The 21,463-nt window shown below is 37.3% G+C and overlaps 2 protein-coding genes and 1 long non-coding RNA gene across 3 annotated transcripts; 2 read left to right on the top strand and 1 right to left on the bottom strand.

The window, feature by feature from the left end:
• The first annotated feature begins 1,178 nt into the window (after window positions 1-1,178).
• dram2b (DNA-damage regulated autophagy modulator 2b) lies at window positions 1,179-10,119 on the top strand. The gene is made up of 8 exons (XM_042510564.2): window positions 1,179-1,408; window positions 3,233-3,464; window positions 4,118-4,185; window positions 4,360-4,502; window positions 4,625-4,802; window positions 5,651-5,733; window positions 6,548-6,640; window positions 7,480-10,119. The coding sequence occupies exons 2-8, from the start codon at window positions 3,334-3,336 to the stop codon at window positions 7,612-7,614; spliced, it is 831 nt and encodes a 276-aa protein (XP_042366498.1). The 5' UTR covers window positions 1,179-1,408; window positions 3,233-3,333; the 3' UTR covers window positions 7,615-10,119.
• A 1,102-nt stretch (window positions 10,120-11,221) lies between these two features.
• c2h6orf89 (chromosome 2 C6orf89 homolog) lies at window positions 11,222-19,475 on the bottom strand. The gene is made up of 8 exons (XM_042509600.2): window positions 19,317-19,475; window positions 17,183-17,449; window positions 16,550-16,715; window positions 15,831-15,979; window positions 15,211-15,362; window positions 14,699-14,834; window positions 14,355-14,478; window positions 11,222-13,751 (listed from the first exon to the last, which is right to left on the bottom strand). The coding sequence occupies exons 2-8, from the start codon at window positions 17,369-17,371 to the stop codon at window positions 13,669-13,671; spliced, it is 999 nt and encodes a 332-aa protein (XP_042365534.1). The 5' UTR covers window positions 17,372-17,449; window positions 19,317-19,475; the 3' UTR covers window positions 11,222-13,668.
• LOC148190272 (uncharacterized) lies at window positions 13,635-16,696 on the top strand. Its single transcript, XR_015774903.1, has 6 exons — window positions 13,635-13,767; window positions 14,339-14,528; window positions 14,672-14,911; window positions 15,144-15,314; window positions 15,796-15,995; window positions 16,557-16,696. It is a non-coding gene; the product is annotated as an uncharacterized LOC148190272 (long non-coding RNA).
• Window positions 19,476-21,463: the final 1,988 nt, after the last annotated feature.

Below are 21,463 nucleotides of genomic sequence, written 5' to 3'. Positions count from 1 at the left end.
GCATCAAGTTGGAGTTTATGGAAAAAAAGTGTTATGAGAATGAAGATATGAGAGTGAGGTTTAAGTATTTTCAGAGTAATGTAGTGACATCACAGTATCTCTTATCTGACATGCAGCCTGGACTTTACTGGAAACTGAAACTTGACTGCAGCTTTGAGAGCTTGTTTGCACCTGCCCTCGTGATTTTATGTGGTAAAAAGGAAGTAATTAACATGCTTAGAAGAGATGTATTTGCAGTAAAACTAAAAGTTGAAAGAAATATTAAAACTGAAGTAAAGTACAGATAAAAAAAGAGTATTGTAACAAAGTACTATTTCTCTGTTACATCACACCATTGGTAAATCCTACACATTGAACCTTAAGCCCTTTGAAACCTAAACAAATTGACTTGATTTATTTTTTTAAAAAAGGGATGAATGCAATGAACAACGAATAAAGAGATAATCCACAACTTTGCAAGGAATTAGTTAAAAATACTGAAAAAAAATCTGAAAATTAAGAGAAATGTGCTTAAAATTTCTGATAATTTTATATCAGTGTAAAATATGATAATTGGTATTATAGTTTTTTTTCTATTTTTAGTTTGTATATATATGTATTTTTTTTTTTATTTTATTATTATTTTTTATTAATTGAAAGGGTTTGATCCACATGATCAGGAGGGCCAGAGGAGGATCAGTAATCCCGCTCCTGTGGTTTACCATTGTTTGGATACATTTATCAAAGTTGTAGTTTTAAAGTGATAGTTTAAATAATATAAAATATAGCATTTAATAGAAAATGTGTGAAATATTTCACAAAAAAAAGAGGGGTCATTGTTGAAAATAGAGGAGGAAATATTAAAAATATAATAAATACATATTTTTCAAAAATGGTAGAAGATAAAATATATAAATAATTTAAAATATAATTAGGTAAATGTTACAGTAAAAATAAGTGCTGAAATCACTTAAACACACGTTCCCATGATAAAACCAGAAAGTGACAAGTACCCAGCTATTACAAAAAGACAACTAAGGATTTGGTTCAGATTTAGAGGATTTGGATTGGACCCTTAGGATGACCGGTTCTGGTCCGCGGGCCGTATGTTTGACGCCCTGGTTAAACCACTAAGCGCGTGCTGCTTCAGTCTCTCCTGAGAGGCAGCGTTCAGGACAGAAAGATCCCATGCGTTTGTTTTGTTGCTAAACTGCGCATGCGTTATTCACTCTGTGCTGAAGCTGTGTGAGGACGACAACTATAAAACTTTATTTTGTAAACGGGAGTCCGGCTGTCTTCACCCGGACGGGACGCCGAAGATTGATGACTTTTGACGGATGTAAAAGCTCCAGACTCGAGTGTGGAAAGACGCGTTTAAAGGACTTTAGCTGAAGCAGGAAGAATATGGTCGCTGGAGGACTCTGATAACGTGAGTGTCATTATGTTGAGCTGTAAACCGAGTTTTTGTCGGTTTCCTCGGTTTAACGGCTGTGTGCTATTAACGGTCAACCGTTAACATTTAAACTGATGTGTGTGGATGTCATCGTTAGTTAACGTTAGCTAGTTAACTTAATCTCATAAACGTCTTTATTCAGCAACCCGTTAGCTTAATGTTGCTGTGTGCTTGTTGTTAAAGTGTGTGTGTAAATTCAGTGTATGCCGTTAAGTATATCGATTTGTGTTTGATATTTTCTCTTGATGTGAATGATATTTTTAAAAACGCGTAAACTTGTTTTTTTTTGAAAAAGCTAAAATTTACGTATTTTTTAATGGGCTTTGGTGAGTGGGACTGGTTCTCTATCTCCGAGAGTAACAGTGAAACAGCTGTTTTTATATACTTTTCTTAGACTTTCTCTGTTTCACTTCCCCAGAGAGAGCACTGGCACTTCTCTAAACGGGTTTTCACACTGTACCATTTCATTTTTAACAATGTAAAGTGAACATTTCAAGTCTCAGGTGAGACCTGTAGATGGACAGAACTTATTGGATTCATTAATCTAAAAAATAAGGCCTACATTGGTGTTAAATTGCCTTAAATTAATTATTAGTCTTAAAATTGCTCATGAAAAATATATAGATATAAAATATCTATATAAAATATATAGATTTTTTAAATAATATTTTTGTGCATCATAAAATCAATATATATTTTTCAGAATGAGAAACACAAAATTGCCAAGAAAACCATCCAGAAATGCCAAATATATCCCACCTCGGTTTGTAGCCCAAAGAGATAATTTTATGATCACATAATATGTTCATTGTCTTACATGTTTTAATCTAAATTTTTCACTGAAAAAGTCATGTCACAGATTATATCACCATAGCCATTTGGGATAAATATAAATTGTCTGTCTTCAGTTCATTGGTCTTAAACTTAATTCAGAGCGGCGTTTAAAAAAGGTCTTTCCCTAAACTGCAGGAACCCTGTTTGGGGGAGAGTCTTATTCGGCTCAGCTGTTATTAATTAAAACTCTCAGGAAGTCACATGAACAGATTTCTAATGAGTTAATTGTTTATATTAGTTTCATCTTTTTCAAGTTTTACTCAGTTTCCACTGACAGTTTTTAACTGATGTTCTGCGACAGATCAGATATTAAAATACTCTACAGTTATAATAATGACAACCTTTAACCCTCCTTTACTTGAAGTATGCTTTTTTCCTTTATTGGAATTTGATCTGTTTTTCAGGTGTCTCTTTGTATGTATTGAAGATTACTTCTGTTCTCTCTTAACCTCAATTTAATACAACTTTGATATAAATAATTATATCAGTATTAAGTATTTTGATATAAATAATCTTGATATAATGTTTTTATGAGTTGAGACATGTTTGATGTTTAGTAATATGGCAGAGATGTCACTGTTTTTCTTTCCTTATGTATTTTTTTAATGTATTTTCTGTGTAATTCATGTAATTGTTGATTGCCAATTGTTTCACCACCCTGAGTCATTTAGACGGGTAACCACACCTGCCTTTTTAAATTATTGTCTGTTGATCGTAAAATCTGCAGACTATTTTCTTACTCAATCAACCAACTACTACAATCATCAAACTATATTAAATGTAAGAAATGGGCAAAAGATGTCCATCACAGTCCAAGATGATGTCCTCAAAGAGATTCACTCTGCCATAAAATTAAAAACAAAGTGAAAAGTGAGATCCTGCTAGTATTTACCATCAACTAATCAATAAAATATCAATATTGTCAATATATTAATGTGTGTATCACTGTTTGTGTGTTGTCTACAGGACAGAGTGAACCAGCAGCCCACTCACACACACACACACACACACACACACACACACACACACACTCACACACACTCACACACACTCACAGTGACGGGGCCATGTGGTGGTTTCAGCAGGGTCTGTGCTTCCTGCCCGCTGCTCTGGTCATCTGGACAGTGGCGTCCTTCGTCTTCGCTTACATCACAGCGGTGTTGCTGAGACATGTGGATCCTCTGGTGCCTTACATCAGGTCTGAGTCTGAAAACACACACACACACACACACACACACACACAGGGTTCCCACAGTCATGGAAAAAATTGGAAAAGTCATTGAATTTGTTCAGTGTGATAAAATAGCTTTTCACAGTAATCTCCCGTGAATAACATCCTTTGTAAGAAAAACAACAGTTTATTTATTCTCTTTAGCTGTTGACATAACAAAGCTTTGAAATGTGCAAATGTGTGATGTCTTCTTAACCATCAGGTATGTCTTAATTTTCTCCCCACATCCTGTCTCTCCCAGTATGTTTGCCAGCTAGTTAGATTTCTGCTCAAGTACAGTTTGAGTCTGACATATTTGAATAAGAGAAAAATAATGTCGTGACAGTGCAACTTAACAGGAAGGATCACAAATCCAAGAAAGTCATGGAAAAATCTTTGAAATTTGCTAATAAAAATGTGTGGGAAGCCTGCAGACACATGCAGTGACAGCGGTGACAGATGACTAATAACTCATAAAAAAACGTGTCAATGATTTCTGACAGGAGAATAAATAACCAGCTTCTAATTTTTGTGAGAAATTTGAATTTATTTGGATTCTGATGCAGACAAAAGCTGCATGGTTAGCATCAGTATCGACACCAGAATTAACTTCTTCTCTGCATGACTGTTGTGCGTTGCAGTGACACGGGAACGATGGCACCAGAGAGGTGTGTGTTCGGCATCATGCTGGATGTGTCAGCTTTTTTAGGTAACACACACACACACACACACACACACACACACACTCTTTATCAGACTTAATTGTGTCAATCTTGTGATGATATGGTTTGCTTCCTTGTTTTTATTTACTGAATTTGAGGGATTTTAGCCAAAATGTTTGCATTTGTAAATTTTTTAATTGGTTGATTAACTGTGTGTGCAGGTATGGCCACAGTGTACGTGCGTTACAAACAGGTGGAGGCTCTGCTCGATGAAGGCGAGCTCAAACTGAACAGACTGAACCGCTTCGGGCTGCTGCTCGGCATAATCAGCTCATTTGGGATGTGCGTGGTCGCCAACTTCCAGGTGAGCGCTGCTGGTCCTGGATCAGTTCACACCTGTACAGAGTGTGCTGAGTTGAACATGTAGGTAGTGAATCTGTGTGTGTGTGTGTGTGTGTGTGTGTGTGTGTGTGTGTGTGTGAGCAGAAGACCACAGTGTTCTCCATGCACCTGGTGGGCGCGGTGCTGACCTTCGGGATCGGGGCTCTCTACATCCTGGTTCAGACGCTGCTCTCGCTGAAAATGCAGCCTCACATCCACAGCAGGCGGATCTACCTGGTCCGCGTCGGTGTCGGAGTCTGGACTCTGAGCAGCATTATCAGCAGTATCCTTTAACCCTGTGACAGCTGGAAACACTGAGTCCAGAGCTGATCTAGACAACAGCCAGTAGGAGCAGAGTTATAGTGAGACGATGATTACCGAGCAAAGTTTTTTCGGTTCTAAAGGTTTGATGAAGTCATGTTAGATGATTTGGAAAGTAGAGACACAAATATTACCAAGAAATGTGGTTAAATTTGTAAAGGATTCCCACGGTCATTACAAACTTGGAAAAGTCATAGAATTTCATGATGAAATTTTCCAGGCCTGAAAAAGTCATGGAATTAATCAGAGTCCCTGAAAGTTTTGGAAAAGGCATGAAATTTCCTTGCATATAAAGATATTGTAATAATTCTCCACGGACAACCTTCAAGGTCGTGTAACATAACGGCAAATAATTTTTCTCAAGCTGCCAACCAACATAGCTCAAATATGTGCAGGTGTGTGACGATGTTTTGTTCACCTACACTTGCATTTTTCTCCCACAGTTCAACTCTTCCTCCCTGTATGCCTGTGAGATGAAATATTATTTGAAAAGAGTCTGAATCATTTTGAGTCTGATATGTTTAAAAAACACCGGGCTGGTGGGGCAAAAAAAAAAAAAAAAAAAAATCACGGGTCTTTGAAAAGTCATGTAAAATAATGGACATTGTGTCCATGAAAATGTGTGAGGACCCTGTTTAAAGTTTACTCCCCAACACTGTGCGCTGTTTGCATGGATGAATAAATAAAAGGGCAGCTATGTATGGTATGTTGGTTATTCTGACTCAGATTATCACCTGCATATTGGAACACGTCCTGTTTTATTAACGCCATATGTGAGCTGTGGTCCTTAACGGCGTCCTCTCCTGTCAGTGTTTGTATCATCAGTCATCATGTACAGCAGTCTGCCGGGGGTGGACGTACCGAACAAACTGCACTGGACTCCTGGAGAGACGGTCAGTACTGCAGTATTTTTCATACTTGTGTCAATATGATATCCAAGTTTCAGTACTGATGCCAAAAATGATACCTGTTTATCTAGAGCATATATTAACATACTTTTAGGGTTATTTAGTAGTAATTTCCTTTTTATTTCTTTTTGGGTTTTGTAATGCTTGTTTTAGAGTTGCAAAGTTGATATTATATTTTTGTTTTATGATGTCTGTAAATTATGTTGCAGCCTGTCTTGGCCAGGACATTATCAAAAAGAGATTTTTAATCTCAAGATGTTTCTCTGGTTACATTAAGGTTAGATAAAATGAATAAGTTTGGACGAATATAAACATACTTATAACTTCTCAGTTGTTAAAATGTCGTGTAAACACAAGCAGCTATTGACTTATGTATTTATTTTAAACATGTAAAATATAACAAAAAACGTATTTAAAAACATATCAACAAAAGAGGAAGAAAAAAAGGACATAATGAATTCCACCCACAGATTTTGTCAATTTACACACAAAAGGGAGTAGAAAGAGATAGAAACTTATTTCATCCTACCTCTTTATTTCATAATTAAACAATTATATTCCTGCGATTACTATTAACTGTTAGCAAAACTGCTCTATATAATGTCAAGGCTTGTCGTACATGTACCAACATACACATACCTATATGTAAATATTTACAGTTGTATCCATAATATATACTTATCACACACCCGTATATTATACTAAGTGCTTTTTTGAAATAAAATCATCTTACATTTTGTTTGGTATCGCAGCTTTTTGCAGCATCACATTGATGTTTGTTTTTTGTGGGTTTTTTCAGGGATACACAGCTCACATTATCAGCACTATCTCTGAATGGTCTCTGGCCCTCTCCTTCATCAGCTTCTTCCTCACCTACATCAGAGACTTTCAGGTAGTCCGTCTCATCTTTTCACCCACACAGCTGCTGTTGAAGCTCAAGTTCATTTTCTGTTGTTCATATTTACTGTAAAGGACCAGACAAATGATCTAACCACAAGATATCACTGATTACATTTCTGTTTGGGCTCACGTTAAACGAACAACATACTGTTTGTTAATTATTGAGATATTGAACCAGGCTACCTGTTTCATTATACTAAGCTACTTAACACCCATGAGATTTATATCCATCTGAACACTTCATAAGACTGTAGAAATGTTGAGCTGTTTCTTTAAGATATTATTAAAGAAAATATGCAGTTGGGGTATTTATTGGTCCCCAAAAAGCTTTTGATACAATCAACTATGACATATTAGTCAATAAACTGGAAAGGTATTGTATCAGCAGTATGATATTAGATTCAGTTAAAAGTTATTTAAGTAAGAGACGACAGTTTGTGAAGTCAGGTAATTTCTTTTCAACATTTTTGGACATTCCTTGTGGTGTGCTCCAGGGGTCAGTGTTGGGCCCTAAATAGATTATTTTATATATCAGTGATATATGAAAAGTATCCAATGTGCTGAAGTTAGTATTGTTGCCATTGATACGAATATTTTCTGTTCTGGGGAGACTTTAAAACAACTATTGGAGAAACCACCAAAGATCACCAAAGAAAATGAGCAAGATTAAAGTATGGTTTGATAGAAATAAATTATCATTAAATTTAAATTTCTTTCTTCATAACAAAAATGATGTTATTAAGTTACTGTAAAATGAGTCAAAGATCTGGGTCGACAAACAAACAACATTTCTAACTTTTTATGGTTTTTTTCCTTTCTTTTTTTCTTAAGAAAATAAATTTGCGAGCAGAGGCAGATTTGCAGAGCAGCCACCTGTACGACACCTGGCCACACGATGGCATCTCAGCGTCGCATCACAAACGTGAGGCCTTCGAGTCGTCTCCGCTGCTGGCAGGAGGAACGTGACCAGCTGCAGAGCGTCCTATCGCTTTTACACCAATTTCCACTTTTCTAATCACGTTTCAAGGCTTTTTATAAGGACTTTTTAAAGCTGGTGTAGTGGCTTTTAAAGGGTCAGCACACCCAAAAACATAAAGTCTATTCCCCGTAGAGGAATCTATCCAGTCAAATAGTTTGGATTCAGTTTGTTTAAATTTAGAGATTTCTTCCTCCGCCTAAAACAATGGCGGTGTGGAATTCAGTTTGCTGCTTACAGCATTCAAAGGTCAACTCCAACTGTGTTGTCTTTTTGTTTCTAATATTACCTCCCAGTAATGTTGTTAGGCTGAAGGTTCAACCTAAAATGTTTTATAAATAGCCCCAGATCTAAATATATAGGCTATATATATTTTTCAAAAATAACAGTAGGCCTAATGAAAACAAAGCCCCGGGTCTAATAATCTGTCATTCTGCTGTAGTTGTACTGTAATGGATGTACTTAGTTACATTTCACCAATGTTGATATAAACAAATACATTTAACTATTTTCCAGCTGTAGTTTATTTATTTTTAATGACGGCTGTTTACTGTGCTCTGTACTCAATTCTGATTACTTGTTACTACTAATATTTTTCTCATTACAATTCAGAAATAATCTGGAAAGTATAAAATAATTGTTTGAGGGTTAAATAAGGTGCAACAGTGTGTAAAAAATGCACCAAAATAGAGTTGTTCATTTGGCAACATTTGAATACACAACAAACCCACAAAATGTAAAGAAAAATCTAAAATAAAATCAAAAAATAATGGAGCCGCCCTTTAACACGACCGCTGAAAAATTCAACGTCCACCTTTCTTTTGTGAATAGAGTCCCTGATACACTGGATAATACACAGAGCAAACTAGAGACAAACCAGACTAAGTGACTGGAGAGATGATACAACGGGAGGAGAGAAGATTTTATTTTTTTTGTAATAATGTAATCAGGGTGAAATGACTTTCGACTGAAATACGAGGCTTTGCACTTTTCCCTCAAACTGCAGTAGTCCTTCGGTGACTTTGTCCACTTCAGCGCTGCACTTTATATCCTTAAAACTGGTGATATTTTTTTTTAAACAGCGTCATGTTTTACTTTGAGTTGGACACTTTGCTTCCCCTTCCTTCAGACCCCACCAGGGGTCATATGAAAAAAGATTGCTGTTGAAATGGGCTCTCAGATTATTAAACTGTAAGAAAAGAGCAAATATTTGTTCTAGCACAGAGTTTTCAGTCTGTGCAGCCCACAGGATGAGGTATTATTTTCACTGTTTTTATGAAATCAGTTACCAGTCTGTGCTTTCTGTTAGCTGCATTACATCTTTTAAGGGTGTTTTCAGTAAATACTACTGAGTATTACACTATATATACATCTACTATTGTACTGCAAAGACCATGGTCATATTGCAGATATCTTATTCCCCTAAATCAAAGCGCTCTATTCACTTAATGAACTGAACTTCTGCTTTGCTCTCCTGTAGGTGGCGCTGGTGAGTGGGTTTTTAACTGGTCTGATAATAACTGAACAGCTCTGCAGAATCAGCAGCCTGATGATCGTCACATTGTGGTAAAAGGTGCTGCAGTGTGCCAACAGAATCATTTTATATGTTGACTGTGTTTAGCTATAAACAGTTAATATACACATTTCAAATTGATACGGTTTTTGTTAAAATAATGAATACAAAATTCTAAAGTTAATATGCCAATTAATTTTTTATGTGTTATTTCTGTTATTGCTTATAATATTTGTCTTTAAACAGTTAACAACTGGGTTTTGAAATAACTGACAAAGGCTTTTAATTAACTTATATGTAGTTTTGTAATGCTAATTGTAATGATATTCTGTTTACCACTGTGTTTGCATATTCCATCTCAAAGATAATTTCTCACTGCTTTAAATTTTACTGTATTTCTTACCAAAATACACTTTGTGTCCTTGATATCCAAAAAAAACTAAAGTGCGCTCTTTCCCCTAATTTTTTTTTTCTAAAAAGTTTAAATCATGCATTGTTTACATTCATGTTTACCAGCAAACAGTCTTCTCTGCATTTGTTGGCTCATTACTATCACCGACTTTAGGTTAGTGTCGCAGTCATAAAACATTGCTTTATTGGGGGTCAAGGGGTCAAAAACTCCCCAGAGTACTTTTTAACTCACAGACAGTTCAGTGGAATTTGAACAGGTGTGAGCGCCTGAAGTCCAAACAGCAGCAGAGAGACAGCACAGCTATCTCTCTGCTGCTGTTTGTGTTGAATGAATTTAATGTAAGTTTCCAAATACCTGTCATTTATTAATTATTATTAAAGAGTTTCTGATTATTCTGCTGGCACACTCCAGACTCCACAGTACCTTCTGTCCATTAACTGGGAACATAACAAACATAAATATTTAATCAGCTACAAACCTGCTTAATGTCAAACTCTGAGTTACTGCTGTACTTTTACTGTTGGCACAATATTCATGTTAAGACTAATAAAGATTTATCTGTTGTTTATAGCTACTGTGGTCACACTTTTTCGACTTTAGACTGGTGTAAAATGTAAATTTTAAAGCTGCACTAATCTTAATGACTGATATTTCTATTGGATTAACTGACTATGGAGCTTTTTGGCCTTTTTTAGTGCTGTTATTTGGTAAGTTATGGACTAGCTGGTGAAGAAAGTGGAATATTTAGCAGCTTAACGCCTGTTCACACTGCAGACGAAGCACCCTGATGTTAATGGTAGTTGTTGTGTCGGCAGTCTACTGGCCGTAAAACTAGAAGTGCATTTCTCTGCACAGCTAGGCGGCGATTCTGCTCCTTCTGATCACGTGCAGAACTCTGTCTGTGTTTGTGTCTCTGTGATTGCTCGTGCATGTGTCTGATGTGTTTTTTGGCCAGATCACTCACAGAAAAAAATAGACCAGGCGCCAAAATTGTCACGGAGCCGGCTGTGTCCAGTGTGAACCGCCCCGTCACTCAACGCAGGCTCTGAAAGGAGGCGGGCAGTGCTCCACGGAAAACTGCCGTGCTCTGTGATGCTTCTGTGTCCAGTGTGAACCCGACACAGGAGACAGGTATTTTTTGATATATTTTAATTGTTGGAGTCTAAATCGCAGTCAAGTGTTAACCGCTAATGCTCTGATCATCGTATGTACAGAACATTTAACACATATTCTGAGCTGTGTGACATAAATGACAAATAATGAAAAAATATGTCGACTTATCAAAACAAGTTATTTATTTAACTTAGTCTTTGGGCTTTGATTTTAAAAAAGAGTCAAATGAAGTCAAATTATATTACTATATATTATATTAATTATTATATTAAAATAATTAGATGATAAAAAAGTCTCTCCAACAGGAACAAAAATTTCCCAGTTTAGAATTTCTGCAGAAAAAATAAATCAAATTCATTAAAATATAGAGCCTCACAGGTCTCAGCAGCAAAATTAAGTAATTCTGAGATTACAATTTATTAACCGGTGGACCTGACCTTTTTTTCTCCTTTTGTCATAAAGTAATTTGCGAAATGAAGCAACTTTATAAAACAAAACAAACTCGCCTCATTTTCAACCACTTTACTTCAAACAACTTTAAAAAAAAATCCCACACAGATGGAAGCAAATACATGACAATTTTTAATTTTCCCTTAAAACTGACATTTCTCTGTAAAGCAAACATTTAAAAGATTAACCTCCAAACTTTGTTTAAGCTCCCCAAACTGGAGTTTTGGGACACTGAAACAAAATGAGGGACTTTCAAACACCGGAACTCAGATTTGACATTAACTTTGGCAAATTTATTTAATCTTAATTAGACTTTTTAAAGAACCAACAGAAACCCTGTTTATGCACAAAGTAAATCATCCACTGCTTCTGGGATTTTGGGATGCTTTGGGGGAAAGAGAAAAAAACAATCTGTTGAAGTTGATTTGATGTTAACTGTCTGCACCGATAACCACAAGCGATTAAAGTCTAATAATATATCAACATATTAAAATATTAATGGCTTGAACTTATATACATACAATCATAACAATAAATAACAACACTGAAATTAGAGAAGCAGCTTTGTCTGATGCTGATGAGCAATATTAAAATATAACAAAAATCTTTTTTAGGTTTCAGTAGTAACTGCTTGTTTTAGAGTCAGTTCACCCAAATTACAAAAATACATATTCTCTGTAGTCTGTAGTATAATCTCTCCAGTCAGAGTGGATAGATTTGGTTTTGAGATATCTGCCCGCCCCCTCTGGATAATCTACAGAGCTCACTGGAGCGAGTTTTCTGGGGTAGAAACTATTTCAAATAAAGGTTTTGAAATTATTGAATCAATTCTCAAAAAAAATAGCGATTTTCTTTATTTGTTTACCTAAATAATCCTGAGTGCACTTTTGTTTTTGTACTAATGAAGTGTTAAATGTTAACTCTTTTTCTCAGTTTGCACAAAAAGTAGTGTTACAGTGTTTAATGTTACAGCGACTGTGATAAATACAAATGCAGAGGTAACCTTTATGCATATGGCGGTATGCTCTTTATACTTTGACAGTTTTCCTTAAATAAGATTTAAAACAAAAATCACAAAATACATTGTCTTGCTTACAGTATCATAATATATCGAATCGTAACCACTGTCATGATACGTATCATATCGCCAGATTCTTGTCAGTATACAACCCTGTTGAAGATAGATTCTACCTCCAAGTTTATAGTCCTTTACAATCAAATCATATTGCAGTTTTTAAGTCGAGATAGGTTGAAGTTTGACATAACTTAACAGGTAAATTTACTCAGCTGTAGTTTTTCATGTTCTCAACTGATCAATCTACAGCTGGCAGAGAGTGAGCAGCATTTAAAATCTAACTTTTTAATATCACAGTTGTTTTTGTACATTTTTAGGTAATAATGTTGGATGCACTAGTGTATTATCTCAGTGTGAGTTAAATGTGTGATTTCTGGAAGCTGTCCACAAGCAGCATCTACTTTTATCTATTATTTTTCTAATCATGTTTTCCATGCAGTACAAACAAGCCTGGATACTAATTTAAAGAAAAAAATTATAACATATGTAAAAAAAAATAAATAAAATAAAAATAACAATTATGTGCAATTAGACCTCGTTGACATCATGTTCAAGATATCACTGCAGAGAAAGTTGTTGTTTTTGTAAGTTGGGTGAACCGGCTCTTTTAAAATAAAATAAAATAAAATAAATTAAAATAAAAACAGATGAGGAGCAGAAGGTGAAGCTGCAGGCGTGTCTCAGAAATACAGGAGGTAGTGAACATCCAGCAAGTTCAGACACTATGAAATCCCTACAAAGCTCCCAGAATGCATTGCAAAAAGGAGCGAGTGCTCACTGACTGGATGAACGCATCAGCCAGAGCTCCCTGTGATCCTAAACTTAGTTTGGTTATAAGATGACTAAATGCGAGTGGAGTATGCACCAGGTAAGTGTACGGTAACATCAGCAGCTGCAGGCTCCCTGATAATGACACTGAACGTTGTTTCTCTTGACTGACATGGTGTTTTTTGTCGGGGACGGAGGGGAGATTTGTACTTTTTTTTTTAAACTACGGAAACTGGCGCAACAGCAGAGATTTGGGCCGTGATTCAGACGTCTGGAACCAGTGTGATGCCAACGCACTCAACAGTGTTTCACTACCTTCTGACAGAGAGAGACACCCGGTGATTTCATAAATTCATTTTTCTTTTAATTGCTATAGATCTGCTTGAAGCTATGGCACGAGCACAGCACATCCAGAACATCCGAGAACTGTTTAAAGACTCTGCTGTTTTACACGAGGACAAAGTCACAAAGTCACTTCTCGATCCTCTGACCTCCACCCTAGAAACCTGCAGCAGGATCCCTTTATTTCCCAAAATGAAGTCATGTGTGCAGTGGTGTCCAGTTTGGACGGACGGGTGCGTCAGAAAAAAGGCCGGAGGGTTATAAGGCATCAGCGTGGCGGGGCCACAGAAAGGCCGACGAGCTCCGAAAATTCGACATTCACAGCCGATCTGCACGTCCTGAACTCTGTCCTCCTTCACTTCTCTGGAGGTTTAAAAGGCCGAACCGTCGCAGATGATGTTCTGGCCTCGGCCGGGGAACAGCTCCATCTGCCAGTAACGAGGGTCAGCGTACACTACAAAAGGTCAAAGGTCAGAGTGTCAGCAGCTTTATCATTTATTTTTTTTTGTAATATAATAAAACAAATGTAGACATTTTCACATTTGATGCTTAAAAGAAAGCAGTTGTGATTCAGAATAAAATATTCCGTTTAACTGCAGAAAATATTTAGAAATGTGTGAAATAATTCTTTTGTTATCATCATTTTATTAAGTTCTGTGCACAAGAAAATAACATGATTTATGTATTTTATTGAGAAATGTGCTGTTTGCCTGATATCAGACAGAATTATTCACTCGTTACACTCCTTTTCCATCTTGTTCCATCATCGTTATTATATTGTGCAAAGATAATAATTTAAAAAAAAAAACACTCACTAAATGACAAGTATATTTATTCATATATTTATTTACTGAATGTGAAGTGGGGGAAAAAGTTTTTTTTTCTTCTTGTATAAAATTTTATCTGCTGTGGTATTTCACAAGTAATCTGTATCTCTGGAGCCCGAAAGTTATTTTTTGTGTAGCACAAGACCAAAGTTTATTTTTACACTGGGAAGTTTTTGTTCTGTTAAAGTTAAAGATGTTTGTGGATTAAAAACAGATGCGGCAGGTGTTACCCATGTCTCCAGGTGTCAGCCACAGGTTGAAGGAGCTGCAGTGTTTCTGACAGCGCTGAACAGGCAGAACCCGGACAGTCGGTAACCCCTCGCCCACCACCAGCCAGCCAAACACCCCGACACCCTGAAACACAGACCAGCACAGTCAGAGCAGAGACTGAGGGCTCATTTGTGGTGAGTGAGTCCATCTGCACTTTCTACATGTTTAAAATACATTTAAGAAAACGACATCGCGTTCAACTTTTCTGAAACGTTCTTACTTTTGTAGTGTTGTGCGTCGCTCCTGTCGGTAACGATAAAACTGTTTTCCTGTTCAGTCTCTCAGTGTGGGCGTCTGGACTCACCTTACTCTGAGAGTTTGTGCTGTGGGTGACCAGGCAGCGCTGCACGATGGTCCCGGCACTGTCCAGCAGCGGGCAGAGCTCAGCCTTTGGGAAGAGCCACCTCAGCACCTTCTCCCTGGTCCCAGAGCTGAACCTCCTGCACCGACAACACATCACACACCAACAGTCACCATCCATCAATACCGCGGTCTTCTATTACTAAAGAGTTACTGCGTATGTTTTCTGTAACGGTGGATATAGATAAGGAGAAATTTTCACAAGTTCATATTGTTCAGTCAGATTTGACCTCTGGCACCAATAATAAAACAATCTGTTACCAACTTGTCATTAGACAGACAGAAGATAATCATTTTCAATCAAATTTAATATCTGCAATTGTTGTTTAATAGCACACATCTTTTGCAAAGATTTCCTCAAATATTTTTCCACTGTTTTTACGCTGCAGGTCAAGTCTGGGTTCCTCAGACCTGGACGGACCAACAAAGACCTCGACTACTCAGAGAAACGTGTACCAGAGCAGAGTGAAGTTGGCGGGTCCTTGGGGGAGTCCGAGGTTGTGGTTCTGCAGACCGTCGTCCTCCTCCAGCAGAATGGACATGGAGCCTGAATGGGCCAGGTAGAGCTCCTCAAGCTGCTGCCGCTGGACGCTGAGAGACTCCCCACCCTGCACACACCAGCACGACGAAACAAGACATTTCTCACACATTAGTGTTCAATGGAGCTGCAACCATTTATCGAAATACATTAGTTGTCAGTTATTAAATTATTAGACAACTAATTTGATAATCAGTAAATCAGTTTGATTAGTTGTGTTTTTTTTAAAGAAAAAGGGGTAAAAATGATCTTATTCCACCTTTTAAAATTGTAATATTTCCTTGTATCTTTGCTCCTCTATGACAGTAAACTGAACATCTTTGGGTTGCTGAGAAAATACGTTAGAGGAGATAATCCTGTGTTTAGGGAAACACTGATATTTTAAACCGTTTTCTGTCATTTTTTTAGACCAAACAGCTGATGGATTCATCGAGAAAACAGCCAACAATCGACAATGAAAATAGTTAACCTAAAGTTTCATTTTCTCATCTGATTCTGGACAGGAAGACAAAGACCCTGGCTGGGTTTGACCTCTGACCTTCAGCAGGACGAGCTGCGGCCCCCGTCGCAGAGTCACCGTCCCTCTGAGGCTCTCTGGGACTTCCAGCACCGAGGAGATCTCTGCACAGCCCGAACAGTTGACCAGATTCTGCCTGAGAGAGCCGGCGCTCCACCATTCATGGAAACCTGCAGCGCACGCACAGTAACAAATCATTTATTGTTTTTGGCGCCGGGCAATATGGGCTGAAAATTATATTGCGGTATTTTAGGGTTATATCTTGAATATATATCGTCTTTAAAGGCAGTTAATTAATGCTAGAACTGGGAGAAAGAATCAAACTTGACAATTTTTAATTTTTTTTTAATCAAATTCCCTCTTTGATTTGATAATATTGTAGGACTATTAAACTATTGAGGACTATTGGTAAAAAATATTCACACAATTCCATTTCTGATCAATAATCATTAGTAATGTAGAAATAATGATTAAGTGAGTAAAGGCAAGTATTAAAATAAGAACTGTCTAATAAGTTGAGGAAAGTATTTCCCTTTATTGTAATGCAACCTTTAAAATCAGGAAAAAAACACCATTTATTCCATATCACGATGTAACAATATCCAATAGCTAAGACGATGTATAGTCTCATCTATCGATATGAAATATTATCTTTAACCCTGATTGTTTTCATCCTTAGATACCCAGTACTTTGTCATTTTAAAACTGTAAGCGTACAAACGTGTGCTCATGCTTCACACCTTGCAGGTTGTACTTCTTGGCGATGGGCAGGGACAGCAGGCGGACGTGGCTGAGGGGGGACGACCAGTTGTAGCAGCCCAGGTTGACCAGACCCAGCTGGGGGGCGCTCTGAGGGTACGTGAAGGCCAGCACCACCACCAGCAGGAAGCCCACCGCCACCACAAACTGTGAGGACAACAGGGACGTGAGAGTCCTTCAGGACACACAAAGCCTGAATAAACCCTCACGCTCTGTGCACTCTACAACAGGCAAGTGATTCAATGCTTTGAAAAATCTTTGAAAAATCTTAAAAAAAATTTCTAGAGATTTCTCTTGCCCCTTCTGACCATATTGGCATGATTTTTAGGACAAATTCCTGCAATGTTTTCTTTTTGAGCTGCAGTGGACAAATATAATACAAAGAGATCATTTCCACAGAATAAACACAAAGAAGAACCTTTGCACCGAAGCCTCAAAAAAGGGTCTATCACTGTCTGACAGACGTTAAAAACACCTTAAAAATAAATCAACAACAATAACAAACCGGAAAAAGCAGCCAAATCTTCATATTTAACAGGCTTTCACCTGCATGTTTGGTACAAAGAGTCAACAGGTTAGCTTTTAGAGGTTTTATTTGCGTTAGCAGGCCTGACCTTTATGGTGGCTCTCAGGATGGGGAACTGGGGAGGCTCTCTCCTGGGCTCGTTGGTCTCCAGGACCTGCTTGATGAACCTCTCGATTTCCCTCTCCGACATGCCATAGCGGTAACCCGACTGGCGGAGGATGTCGATGCTCTCGGACAGTTTGTCATAGATACACGGCTCGCTCATCGTCGTCCCCATGACGACAGCAGTGACGGCGGCTTCTCGGTCAAACGTGTCGATCTTCAGCTGCTGCGAGCTCCAGGAGCATGATGTCACCTGTGAAGTCATCCAAATGCTAAGTGCCCATTCATAAAGCAGCTAGCTATCATAACTTGATTAAAAGGGTTTGATGTTTTGCAAATGATTATTTGATGCAACCTAAAATGATGAGAGTCTGCTGTGAGTGTGTGCTGTTCTCTCCTGTGTGGAGACAACTGCCGCTCATACAAACAGGTTTGTTTTTAAGCACGAGTATGAATTAAGAGTGTGTGGCATTTACTGAGAATTTTTGTACAAGAAAAATTCACATGTGGTTCAGATCTGTTATGAGTCATACACTGATACCTCTGAAAAAACGAGTTTAAATCAACTGAAGTAAAATATATAACTAAAATAAATGTACATCCTCTGAGGCAAATTTTGATTTGTGATATTAGGCCTGATAGATAACATTTAAATTGAATTTAAATCAATATTGTTCAGCCCTTTGGGGCGTGTTTTGTGATTGGGTGACTAGTCTGTAAAGAACTTTGGGTATAAATGTGTGACATAAATACATTTACCTTGCCTGTTTCTTATTTCAAATATAGAGACTTGAGAATCCTTTCATGTCAACAAAAGTTTAGTGTGTTTAAAATCCTCTTACATGTTTTAATGTTTGTTACCACTGCCTGTAGTTTTGGAATAAGAATAGTAGTTAGTTTACTATATTTTCTACTTTTGCACTGCATGTTTTGTACTTGTTTTTGTAACTTGTTGTTTTTATTTTATATGTAGTCTGAATGTTGGCTTCAGTTACATTGAGTATTACCTCATCACTGTTTGTTTTGGACCAGGGAAACACAATCTAATTCCTCTATAATTTACTGCATTGTATATAGATGGGTGACAATAAAGTCACTCTTATCTTTTATCTAAAGGATCAAAAGTTAAAGTACTTATTATGCAGAATGACTCATGTTATTTTAGATCAGGGGTTAACAGATTTTGCCGATTATCTGTATCAGCATTTTATTTAATTAATTGTGGATAAAATCAATTAATTAAAAAGTGCAAAGAAAGTATCAGCATGTGAGGAACTTTAACTTTGTAAAAAAATAATTAATTTCCATTTTCACTTGACTTTATAAAAAAAAATAAGTTGCTGAGAACTTTCTGTATTTGCGGTTGAAAGTTTTTAGTTGGAGTTTAAATTCTAAATATTGACAAAGATTTTCATTTTTATTGTAAATGCATATCAGTTCCAAATATCAGTTATTGGTCTCATTAACTACTAATATCAGTATCAGCCCTGAAAAACCTGTATCGGTCGACCCCTATTGTAGAATATTATATCATTCTGTTTTTTATCATTAACAAATACAGTAGCATGTAAATGTTGCAGTTTTTCCGATGTGGAACCACTTCTAGATACTCTATATATTACTTGGTAGATAAATAATGTAATACTGCTAAAATATGTACACATCATACTTTTTCCCGTGTAATTGTCATGTAAATATGGAGTAAAACATACAATATTTCCATCTGACGTGTTACAGAAGAAGGATAAAGTGTCAAACATTTATTTACTCAAGTTATGTATACATAACTTTAAACGGTCCTTCAGCACAGTGCTGTACTTGAGTAAATGTTAGTTAACGTTACATTTAATCTCTGAATAAACATAAGAAATACCGTCAGTCCTCCTGCGGCGTTTAAAACCCTCCGTCATATTTAATGTCACAACAAACTCATCACCCAAAACTAACCCGTGAGGTGACACAGTTTAACTCTGGCGATCATTGACGATGTTGTGATTGATAAACTCGGTAACATACCAGCACAGAGACCAACTGACATGTTAGCATGTTCCGGTTAGCCTCCTTTAACTCTCTCTGTTTACGTCGTTTAGAGAAAACCACAACAAGACTGAGAGCCTCACCTCAGAGTGACATCCACCGCCGTAATTCAGGTATATTCTTCCTCACGTTATGTTAAAAAAAAATTGTATTTAATTACAGATAAAGTAGCTTCCTAGTTCAGGTGCATGGCTACAAACAGCCCGGATACAGCAGCGACACAGCCTCCTCGTTGTTCTTCTTCTTCTTTGGTTTCACCGCGCTTTGCGCCCCTCGCACTGCCGCCCCCTGCTGTTCCGGCATGTGATCCAGAAAATGATAAAATATTACATATTTGAATAATTGCACGCAGGATTGCTGCAGTTGAATTGTTTAACCAAATATTGCAGTTAAGACAGTGACATGAAGAATTACTGCACCTTAATAAAACTGTATTGTACGGAGCCCCTCTGGTGACATTGGATGAAAAAAAAATAATGCGTGGCCACGTATTACTATCTTGTGGCCACGAGATAATAACTTGTGGCCACGAGATTCCTTGCGTTTAAGCCCATGCATTTTGAGCAGCCGAATTAAGTGTCTCTTGCTAAGAATTACTCCATGCCTTGCCGCAAGTGACTTAAGTATGTCATTGTAATTCATTCCTATATTAAAATAAAATGAAATTAAATCAAACTTGTCCATGATAAAAGCAACAGTCATGGGATGGCATGGGATGACTACAATAACTATCTGGTGGCCATGCGTTATTATCTCGTGACCACACATTAACTGTCTCGTGGCCACGAGATAGTAACGCGTGGCCACGCATTATTTTTTTTTCATCTAATGTCACCAGAGGGGCTCCATAGGTGTTGCACATTTGAAGTAAAATAAATAAATTATGGAACTTTATTGAAATTTTATTTTATTCATGTGTGATTTACCGTAAAACATTAAGTCAAGTCAAGTCAATTTTTTTATAGAGCCCATTATCACAAAACATGGTTTGCCTCAGAGGGCTTTACAGTGTATGACATCCCTCTGCCCTTAGACCCTCACATCACCCAAGGAAAAACTCCCGAAAAATAACCCCTGTAACGGAGGAAAAAAAGGAAGAAACCTCAGGAAGAGCGGTAGAGGATAGTGAGGGATCCCTCTTCCAGGACGGACAGACGAGCAATAGATGTTGTAAATAACAAATGAAATACAATCATGGCAAAAAAGGAAAGCCAAGAAACGTCCTAAAATCCCAGAAATGTCATAAAACCCTAGAAATGTCCTAAAATTCAAGAATTGTCCTAAAGTCCTAGAAATGTCAAATTCCTATTAATGTTTTAAAATCAGAGAACCATCCTAAAATCCTATAAATGTGCTAAAATCCTGAAAACATCCTAAAATCCAAGAAATGTACTAAATTCTAGAAATTTCCTAAAATTCGAGAAATTTCCTAAAATACTAGAAATGTCCTAAAACCTAGTGACATCCTAAATCCTATAAATGTCCTAAAATCTTAGAAATGTCCTAAAGTCCTGAAAACTGACAAAAATCCTAGAAACATCCTGAAGTGCCAGAAATGGTCTAAAATCCAAGAAATGTCCTAAAATCATAGAAATGTTCTAAAATTCTTCAAACATCCTAAAATCCTAGAAACGTGCCAAAATCTGAAAAACATCCTAAAGTCTGAGACGTGTCCTAAAATCCTTGAGACGTCCTAAATCTTAGATATGTCCTAAAAGATATCAGCTGTAACTGCCATATTAGCACAGTGTAGAGTGGGCACAGTTTGCTAGCCAGTGGTCTACATGCATAGGACTCACATGCACTAACATGCACGCGCGGCCGGACCGTCGATGCAAGGAACAGAGAAGCTCGGATTACAACACACACAGAGGGAGTGTGACTTCATTCAGTGTTCAGGACACGATTACTCACCTTCATTTTAACAGAGCAAATAATTGTTTGCTGCTGCTCTGATTATTGTGACTGATGACACAAAATGAACATATGAAGCTCCTTTGAATATTAACTTTAGACTAATTTCTATGGTTTTACCTAAACTTTTTGGGAGGCTGAACTCTTGAACCCACGTTTCATAAACTCCTGTAACCAATCAGAGAACAGAAAAAGGCCTCGAACAAGACCAAAACAGAGCACATCGGCCAATGAGAGCTCATCCTGTCCAGAGAAGGTCCCGCCCCCTGAGTCCGTATCTTGTGCAACCATGAAAAAGCGGCGACACCGAGCTGCG

This window comes from Plectropomus leopardus, chromosome 2 (genome assembly GCF_026936395.1).
Source record: "Plectropomus leopardus strain MGB_pleo_1.0 chromosome 2, ASM2693639v1, whole genome shotgun sequence".
In the NCBI taxonomy this organism is placed as follows: Eukaryota; Metazoa; Chordata; class Actinopteri; order Perciformes; family Serranidae; genus Plectropomus; species Plectropomus leopardus.
This window is presented reverse-complemented; position numbering and strand designations above follow the sequence as displayed.